General features: G+C 37.0%; 1 protein-coding gene across 1 annotated transcript in view; it reads left to right on the plus strand.

Moving 5' to 3' along the window:
• Positions 1-10,239, plus strand: part of TRPC3 (transient receptor potential cation channel, subfamily C, member 3) — a 35,878-nt gene extending 25,639 nt beyond the window's left edge. Inside the window, 6 exon segments of the mRNA XM_009572954.1 lie at positions 872-1,136; positions 3,202-3,397; positions 5,194-5,403; positions 5,858-5,941; positions 6,984-7,059; positions 9,686-10,239. Coding sequence (XP_009571249.1) covers positions 872-1,136; positions 3,202-3,397; positions 5,194-5,403; positions 5,858-5,941; positions 6,984-7,059; positions 9,686-9,828 — 974 coding nt within the window. The 3' untranslated portion in view covers positions 9,829-10,239.
• Positions 10,240-10,730: the final 491 nt, after the last annotated feature.

Genomic DNA, 10,730 nt, shown 5'->3' on the forward strand with positions numbered 1-10,730 from the left:
GATGCTGGCCCAGTAAAGATCTGCTCGAATAGAATAAATGTACTAAATAGTTATTGCAGTGCTGAGATTGTAATTAAAGGTGTGATGAATCTCTATTTGCAACACCAGCAAAGGCTGTATTTTGCTGCTGATGGTGTATTTTAGCATATGCTTTATGAACTTCAATATATTATAATAGCAAGACTTGGTTTTGTTATTTACGTTAATTGTTATATAATCAATCTGAATTTGTACATATGTAAATACACATTTAGAAACACATTTTAATTAAGCGTTATTTTGCTAAGATGGTGCATTAATTCACGTAATAAACAATTTATGAATTTATGTATAACTCAATTGTTTCTGTACATATTATGTGTAAAACCCACGATCCTACTTCCATTGAGGTAAATGGCAAAAATCTATATGATTTCAATGGGAACTAGGTTATATCCTGAACTTGTAACAATGGCAAAAGCTTGGTGTGATTAATAAATGAAATTGTTCATCAACCAAGACTTTAATTTCCCATCAATAAAGCATAAAATATGTATAAATTTCTGGCTTTAGCATAGTGCTTATTAAGATAGCTAATAATACAGTCATGTTAAGAAAAGCAATAAGGAATTATTTATTGTTTTATAGTTCAGGTTAAAATGCAAACTGTAGAAGAAAATGTTATGTTTCTTCTAGCAAAAGGTAATGTAACTTAATATTCATCATTTGTGACTTAAAAGAAATAGGAATAGAGTAGCAACTACAAGACTTCACATATTTGTCTCAACTAAATTCAGACACGTTCTTGGAAAAATCCTATCAAAATTTATTTTTCAACATTGTGATAAATGAGTAACTCCTTATATTTACCCCTATATTTCATATCTTCCAGCTAGAGATAAATGGCTCCCATCTGATCCTCAGATAATATCTGAAGGCCTTTATGCAATTGCTGTCGTTCTTAGCTTTTCTCGGATTGCATATATCCTGCCTGCAAATGAGAGTTTTGGACCCTTGCAGATTTCACTTGGAAGGACTGTTAAGGACATCTTCAAGTTTATGGTCCTTTTTATTATGGTATTTCTTGCATTTATGATTGGAATGTTCATACTGTATTCCTACTACCTTGGAGCTAAACTAAACCCAGCCTTTACAACGTAAGTATGAAGTTACGTTTAAGTAAAAAGCTGATATGAAGCTTTCAGGTTTTTCACTAAGGTAACAAAGTCTGCGAGATATTGTATGCTTTCTCCTAGCATTAAAATAGAACTGAAGACAGTTGAAGTCAGCGGGAAATCAGGTATCTCGGAACCTTAGAAAGCAGAATACAAAAGACCAATTCTTTCCTACTTGTATAATGGAAGCTTTCACTTCAGTCTAAAATAATATTACCTGTATATTATGTTAATCACACAGACTTGTGGACAACCAATTGCAAAAAAATATTACTGTTATCTTCTGAATGACGTTTTCCCAAAGCAACTGCTGGAATTGTAATCTTTGGTCTCTCTCAGACCTAATTGATACCTATAGAGATTTAGCCTAGATGTCAATAATAGGCCTCCAAATAATTTTAATTTATCAAGAAACAGAGATAGTGATTCTGTAGATGGCATGTTTCTCTCTTAGACCAGTACTGAAACAAATCTATAAACTGCATTGGACTCTTTTGGATCCAGATTTACAATCTACGTGATAAGTGCTTATTATCATTAGTCACATGGGTACAGAAGAATGGTAGTTATAAATCCCTCTTTGTGGAATGAGATTGCTTGCTATGATCTCCGAAGTTTTTTGTTTGCTTGTTTTTTTTTACTTCCTGAAACAAGGTGATACTGGAAGTGATAAATATTTAGGACATTCTAAACCAGAAGTAATTCCACAGGATGGTGAAATTCAGAACTTTTCCTTTTCTCCCATCTTTCTGCAGGAGACGTGACTTCTGTAAAAACTGCCGTATTTTCATGTAGTTGATTCCATGACTTCTCCTTAATTTGCGCCTGATTTTTGCACTTATTCTTACTCATGGTCTTTCCTTTAGATAAATAATGAAATATAATGATACTTTTGTTACAGTATTTAGTATCAGGTGTCTAGTATGCATTCTATTTGAATGCTTATTAATATTAATTTCTTAAACAGCGGTGTTATTTTACTAGACTATACATCCATTTTTATATTATTTGCATTTGAAAATCATTTATCAGTGTTAAAACAGGTAGTTCAAGATATGTGTACTGGCGTATTTTAGTTATTAAAATACAGCTGTCTGTTGGTTCACCTTCTGGCAACACGGAGGAAAAAGTCACTTCCAGTAAATTCTGTAGAGTACAATGGAAGGCACATCAAAATCTTTATTGAATATGAACATCTCTTAGCTTGCATTTGTTAGCCCACCTCTCAGCGAGGCAAGATATAGCTTTACAGTGAGCTGTGTCCTGACTGCATGACAAGTCAACCTGTAGCAATATTTCCCGACTGGAAAGAGGAATGGCAGCATGAAGAGGAGAGCTTGAAGAGGATCCACTCTCAAAGGCCCTAAAGGCTTGAAGAGCTGTCTGAGAGCCCTTGGCAGATCAGTTCCTTAGGAATCGTCCTGACCATGGGGTGGGACAAGAGTATAGGGGCTGTGGGTCCTGCACCCAGAACCCTGAGGGTATCCTGGTTCCTGCCTGCTGTTGAAGTGCCTGGCTCCTACTGATTTCAACAAGTCTTGAACAAATCCCATGAAATCTGTTTGGTTTGTCAGTTTTGTTACTGAACCTGCTGCTACCCACTTCTGAGTGCACCCTTCCTAATGGAAGGTTTAATCGGAAGCTCTTGAAAGGAGTGCAGCAGTTTCCTTCCCATCAGCCCCATTTTTAGCTTTGTTAGGACAGGGAAGGTCTGCCCCCTGCAGAGTCAGACTGGAAAAATAATGAGATGAGAATATGCTTCATCTCAAAACCTGGAAATATAATACCTTTCTAATTCCTGGACTGTTGTTTTGCAGTAGTTTTGTTGTTACTACAACTATATTATCTATGATGGATAGGTGGAGGACAGTGGAGAAAGTGAACATATTGTGAAAAATATTTTCTTGCGTGTTTGTTGTTTTGATCAGTGCTCTAAAAACCTGGTTGACAGACAAATTACCTGAGATTGTTTATCACTTACTGTAAACACAACTTATGTATTTATTTGTGTAGTTAGTAATAATGCCTTCCTCTTTTTTTCCTGCAGAGTGGAAGAAAGTTTCAAGACCTTATTTTGGTCAATATTTGGCTTGTCTGAAGTAACCTCTGTTGTCCTCAAATATGATCACAAGTTCATAGAGAACATTGGTTATGTTCTTTATGGCATATACAATGTAACGATGGTGGTAGTTCTGCTCAACATGCTGATCGCGATGATCAACAGTTCATATCAAGAAATTGAGGTGGGCTCTGTTCTTAAGTTTTTCTCTGTTATGTTGAAAAAGGGCAGAATTATTTCAATGAGCGCCTGTTGATATGCAAAAGTACAGTGAAGAGATTACCTCAGTAAAGGAGGTCACAAAAAATACCATGTTCCTAGTAATGACTTTATCTAACAACCTAGTCAAGCTGCAGAACCTTATAGGATCTGAACAAGTAGTTCATCTTGTGCCACATATATGCTTCTAAGGAGATGCTATCCATCCAGAAATCTTAAAATCTAAAGCAATATTCAAATGAAGACTGCTGTGAAGTAGAAAACAAAGTTACTGGGCATAACATTTTAGACATGGGCGGTTCGTTCCCAGTTTCCTTAGGATGCTTATTGCATGTTTTCTCGATGTAGTGCACTTCAATCTTTGACAGATCATTACGAAACAGATTAAATGCATTTTGATGTGTTTTTTAATGGAAATCTGGTTTTTAATTCCAATCCTCAAACTTTTTCCCTAAATGTGCAGGAGTTGGACACTTACACATAGCAATGATACATGGACATACTTTATTACATTTATATGCCTCTGTACGTGGCGTATGATACAAGGTGCTTATCTTCAAGATTTTTTGTGACTGAGTCACACTTTGCAATGCTTACATGCTTTGTTTGTAATATGTGCTTTTTTCCACTTCAGGTACAATACTAAAGCTTGATTCTAGGTTTACTGAGCTTTGCCATATGCCCTGAAAAGACAGTGGCAGTATTTCTCCAAATCTGTCAAATGGCTCAGTTGAATGAATACTTGAATTTCACACAAAGTTATTGGCTGCATTGCTTATTAAAAGAGATATATTTCATTTGAATTTCATTATGATGACAAAGTCTCTTCATTTTTAAAGATAATTAATTACAGTATTTAGCATCCAAGTCCAATAAAAAATTCAGAAAACTTGAAGTAGAGAAGATACTTGGGTTTTAGAAATAAATCCCAAGTTGCTGAAATGAAAGTAAAAGTATATTTATGGTGCCAGTTTTCCAGACCATGAGTTCTGATATTATTCAAAGAGTACTACGTTCACATAGATGCGGGTGCACACCCACATTAGCAGGAAAAAAAAAGATTATCTAAGATATAGCGTACAAATGGATATGTCATTTCCAGTATTTTCAGTGACTTCTGGGAAATGTCAGGGAATTCAGCAGAGTTATAATAAACAAACTTTTCACCTTTGGTGTAAATCAAGTCCAGCCTTGGAATACTTCAATAAGAATGTATTAGGACAAAATCAGTCTGTCAGTTTTTAACACGATTTCTTCATGACAACAAAGTTTGTATTTTCTGTACTCCATTATAAATCAGAGTTACTTTTCATGGTTATGTAAAAAGCTGCAAGTACTACCATTTTAAACCATGTCTGCCTTGAAGCTAATACTTCGTCACTTGTGCAAATACCAAATTCATGTGCCCACTTTAATGAGAAAAACAAGACTGTAAAAAACCAAAAAAGTTCCACTTCAAATAGCAAGGAGTTTATATGTTGGCTTTCACTCAGTGCAAAAATAACACTTGTTTAAATGATTCACATGCTTTAACTAAGTATTGTCAATGAGATATTGCCATAAAGAGACAACTGAAATTTATTTAAAATACACTTGATAAAGTGGTTGCATTTTTGCAGAACTATTGGGAGTCTTACTAGCAAGCAAATAACATTTTGTGTAAAACCAGAAAGGGTTGATATTTTAAAAAAGTTTCATTTGGAAGAAGTTTTGCCTTTCATAAAAACAAAGCCACATACCTGTTTTTATATCTTAACACAGGATGACAGTGATGTAGAGTGGAAGTTTGCTCGTTCTAAACTTTGGTTATCGTATTTTGATGATGGAAAAACACTACCTCCACCGTTCAGTCTGGTACCAAGCCCCAAATCTTTTTTCTATTTCATCATGAGGATCATTAACTTTTCTAAGTGCAGGAGGAGACGGCTACAGAAGGACATTGAAATGGGAATGGGCAATTCCAAATCTAGGGTAGGTACTGAAATCTTTTCATTGCAGTGAAGAATTGTGTGTCCATTCCAACATTCTGCTTTTCTTTAAGTTTTTGGGTATAATCTGTGCTTCTGATGATAATACGGTAATCAGTCAAGCATCTGTGTTTATAGATCTGTATTTCAGACTCCCTAATTGTACTGCATAAAACCAAAAAATAGCTATAAATTTTCTTAGGACAACAAGGTCCAATGACTGGAAAAACACAATTAAAACAAAAATAACTGAGTATTCAAAGACGCAAATAATTCCCACAAGAAATGACCTAAATATTGACTAAAGATGCTTTCAGCCTCAGGGTAAAAAAAAAAAGGCAGGGGATAAGGAGAGAAAACTTTTCCTTTCACTAGGACAGGAAAAGGATAAAGTGTGGTCAGTATGATATTCACTTCCTACTGTCAAAACCTATGCTCTCTGTCTTATTTCTTCCTAGTTAAACCTTTTCACTCAGTCGAACTCCAGAGTTTTTGAATCACACAGTTTTAACAGCATTCTCAATCAGCCGACACGCTATCAGGTAAGTACACACAGTGGTCACTGTTTTGAGTAATAGAACTGTGTGAAGGTACTAACAGAATTTTGTGTTTCAAGTACATTTTGCCTTCAACAGATAAAGAAAACCTCCTGTAGAAATCAAACTCCAGGGTGCTACTGGAAAAAAGACAGTTATTGTTCAAGCCCCATTATTTTGAAGTGTTTAAAAACTAGCCCATACAAAACTTAGATTTTCCTTTGGTGTCCCAGTTTGGAAAGTGTGAGAAGCAAACATCTGAAATGGATTTCTGGGGAAGGAATGTGAAAGCACTGAGTTGACTAGGTTAGCATTACTTTCCCTTCCTTTCTTCTCATGATCTGAGATCTGACATTCAACATTCCTGCAGATGGGAATGTTTCTTTCTGGTAAGAGGAGTCTGTCAGATATCACCTTCCTGTCTTATTTCCAGCTCAAAAATAAAAGAGTAAATAGGAGCTTTTGTTCCATTAGTGAAAATGTTGAAGGTATGTAATCCACCTGTGCAAATTCTGTTAGATGAGCTAGATTAGGTATGGTAACACAGTACAAGAATATTAGCACATACAAGGAACCCTGGCAGTTACAGTATAAAAATACAGATATGATCTTAATGAATCCTTTACAGCTGACATTGCACTGTCATACTGTAAAATCTCAACTTTTCTTTCTTTTTTTTTAAAAGGTAAATACTTATCTCTTGTTATTACACATCCTTTCACATGTGAACTGAGTTTTAACAAAGAGTAGACCTATTCTGAAGCTACTTAAAGCCTAAATTAGTTGTGTTTAGACATATTTTCCTCTGGTCCTGTTCCCTACAAAAAGTTGTGGTGCTCTGTAAATAAGAGGCAATTGGATGAGAAAGGTGCTTTATTGTAATGATGAATCTCAGCATGTCACCAAAAAAGCCCTTATGAGGCAACTGCTTGATCTGGGGCTGTTCATTCTTTCACTTATACAGATGTGAGGGAGGTAGTTAAGAAAGAAAAGTGAATAGTGTTTAATTATATATGCTCACCTGACCATATACCTTTTAATCTGGCAGCAAATAATGAAAAGACTGATAAAACGTTACGTTCTGAAAGCACAAGTGGACAAAGAAAACGATGAAGTAAACGAAGGTAAGAAAGAGACTGCATTTGCAATATTCAGAAACAATTTTTGTCGCTTGTATTAGGAATTGGTATTACAGTGGTGCATGGAGGTTTCAGGTAAAAAAGAGGGTTTATTTCTACTTCAAATGCACTGAACTCAGATAGATAGTAGTGGAAGTATCCTTGTGACAACAAAAACGGACAAGCAGGACCAAATAAGTAGAACTGAGAAGTATTACGGGCCCCATTTTTCAGGTGGAAAATGAGAGCACAGACATGATGCATAATTACAGAGGAAATTTGTGCGGAAGCCACAAACTGTATTCACACTTCCAGAGTCCTAGTTAGAGCTGCAGGACATCTTTCTCTCTGTTTCATTCAACTGAATGCACAGTTTACCACTTTACACCATGAACTACTTGTATTACCTTCCTTCATAAAGCTGTGCGGAATTTTCATCTGTGAAGTTGCACATCATTAAACAAAGCTGCATAGAGTTAGCTGCATGGTGAGAAAAATGACAACTGTAGCCACTGTTTTAGTGTGCGACCGGAGATCTTTTGAGAAATGACGGATCCGAGTTTGATGTCTGTTGACAGTGCGGAACTTCCCTGGTAGCAGTGAGGGGTGCATGCTCCAGGCCCACACCCTGGCTCCCCATCGGGATGAGACTAAGACGAATGCTGTCCTCCTTCCTCCAGCCTTCCAGGAATGAAACACAGGCCAACAAGCCAAAAAAGAAACTCTTGAGCTCTGGGCAGGTTCCCAAACAAAATAATAGGTGTGTGTGCAACATGGGGCATATTTACTCCACACTCTAGCTAAAAGATTATCAGGCAATAGAATGATGTCCCTTCCAGGGCTGGCTCTGCAACACCCCAGCAATCATTTTGTTTCCCATAGGCTGGAGATTATAACCATCATGGTTCAGCCGGTAAGAAATCTGTGTGACTGCCACCAGAAAAACGAACCTGCTTAGCATAGGTAGTTCTGGTCTGGGCTAGTTTAGTTGGTTTCAGCGCTCCGGGAACACTTACCACGCCACTGTGCTGGCAGCCTTGTGCTCCCCAATTGGTGTGCAGTGATGAACAGCTTGGGATCAGGACAGCTTTCACTGGCATGGAAGCATCAGGCGGCTGCGTGCGTACATGATGTGAGGGGCCTGATGGGGCTGCTCTCTCAGCTAAGGCAGCATAGCTTTTATTTTACTTGTTAGTTACTCTCTGCTTACCTGTAACTCTCTGCAGCGAGAAGCAGGGAGCAGAAAAGAAGATCGAAATTAAATCCCACTCTGTGCCTTCAAAAGGCAGCATTGTGCATTGACTGTTATCCTGACTCTTCCCCATCCGATGTGGCTGTACAGAGCTGAGCTCGTGAGTGACAAAAGCAGAGAAGCTCCTAAAAGTGTCTTCCTCTCAGTGTGCCCCTTGTGCCCCTCTCCTGAATTCCCATTGCTTTCCTCCTGTTCCTGCTCTGTGATGGGGGAAATCATCTACCTAGTGATTGAGGAAAAGACTGTTCTCTCACCGACAGCGCCAGGGACGTACAAGTCTTTCTGGTTCCCTGATGCCTGTTTGGTATTGGCATATATGTGTTCAAATAAACAAGAAGGTGTAGAAGAATCACGGTTCATAGACATCATGATTCTTGCTTTATCACCAATTTTCGTAGAGGAAAGTCCATTTTGAGCAAGTCAGCTAACTCCTGAACCTCAGTCTTCAGCTGCATAGCAAAGGTAGTGCTCTTTGCGTCACGCCCATCTCATTGGTATCCGAAGTATAGATCCAGCCTTTGACGATACAATTTTTGAAGTCCGTTCTATTCAAAATAGAAAACTTCTGCATTCTTATGTATTGCAACTATTTGAAGCATAAGTCTAGGATTTTTTCCGTTTTGCATCACTAGAGAATTTAGATATTCTTCCTTAGTCTTTTATTTCATACGTGACAAATCATTTCCTGCCGTGGTTACTGTGTAAGAATTCACATACCTCACACTTGCTGGAAGAATAGTATTTGAATATTTTAAAAAGCTTCTGCTCTTGAACTGAATATCCTATAACGGAAAACTTGCTGTTGCTTGTTATGAGCCTGGCCTTGACAACTGTTGTCTTTTAAATGCGCTTTTTGTACTTGTGTCAAATTGTAACATAATTTTAAAGTGGTTGACTTTTTCTAATTCAAAGGATATTGGTAAGGAAGAGGAGAGAGACTCAGCAGCTGTGAGTTTTATTGCCAGCTCTGCCACATTTTTCCTGTGTGATCTTGGCACATCACTTAAGAAAAAATCTCTTTGCCTTTTCTCTCTAAAAGGGGGATACTAATATTTACCAGCTGTTGAGCAGTGTTGCCGTGATTAATTCATTAACCCATGTAAAGCACTTTTTGAATCTTTGATATTCCGTATACATGTGGAGCACAACATTAGAGTTCAGTGGACTATTAAAATACATTTGGTACTATTTAGGGGTGGAGACACACTCACATGTCACTGAGAATGAAGAAGAGGTAAAGCCTCCTGCCCCACCCCTGTACCTGCTCTCATGAACTTTTTGAGATAATAATCTGAAATAGGCATCAATGTGACTTTACAGAACAGTGTTGAATGAATGTTAAACTTTGCTAACAAGTATTTCTTTCAATGATTAATACAGGTGAATTAAAGGAAATCAAACAGGATATCTCCAGTCTTCGCTACGAACTTTTGGAGGATAAGTCCCAAGCAACAGAAGAGTTAGCAATTTTAATACATAAACTCAGTGAGAAACTAAATCCTAATATGTTGAGATGTGAATGATTCAACACAGGAACCGTGGCTTTGACTACAGCACAACTATTTATTGGCAATAATATTTCAGTATCTTATACTTGAAAAATGTATTGTAGATTTTTAGCACTTAATAACTTTATGTACAGCTTCTCTGGAATTTAGTCTTAGGAAATTTTATTAACTCACGACAAAAAGATCGCTCTCTTCATTTTAATTGTCTAAAAGCAAGAACTATCAATTTTTTTTTTTGCATTTATGCATTAAAAAGGTAAAATGGTATGAATTGCTGATATTTTAACAGGTTTATGAATACGTAGTGAGAATTCTTTGCACTAAATTTGCAAGAAACAATTAAAATAACAGATACAGCGTAGTACTCTGTTCCTTGCAGCAACTGGGTACGAATAGGATTTTTCATAATACCGTAAATCAATTAGAGATCAGTGGAGGATTACTTGAAATCTTTGTTCTTTATTAGTGATGCTAATAATGTGCGTAAGCTGAGCACTCATGGTGCGATTGCAAGGAATTAATGAAAATCAGGTAAGTGTGAATGTAATTGTAGCAGCACTGTTTAACATGTATGTATATACACGTAACCCCCGTTTCTTCATTCAGCGTATTTAACATTTTGAGATTATTAGATTAGACTTTTTTTTTTTTTTTTTAAAAAAAAAACAACTTTGGAAGGGAATGTGAACTCAGTCCAAAGCTACTCTTTATGTGGTAGAAATGATTTTTTTAAAATTCAGACTCCGTCCAGGGCTGGTATTTTGTTACACTGTTCTCAACAATGCCTCGATGCTTCATTGTTAAATAAAATATTCCTACTTTACTGATACTCCATGTCGTCCCGCTGGTTTGGCACCGAAGCCTGGATTACCCAGTGGGGCCCGCTACCAGACAGACCGGCCCGCCGCCGCTGGGCC

Source organism: Fulmarus glacialis, unplaced genomic scaffold, assembly GCF_000690835.1.
Source record: "Fulmarus glacialis isolate BGI_N327 unplaced genomic scaffold, ASM69083v1 scaffold14772, whole genome shotgun sequence".
Classification (NCBI taxonomy): Eukaryota; Metazoa; Chordata; class Aves; order Procellariiformes; family Procellariidae; genus Fulmarus; species Fulmarus glacialis.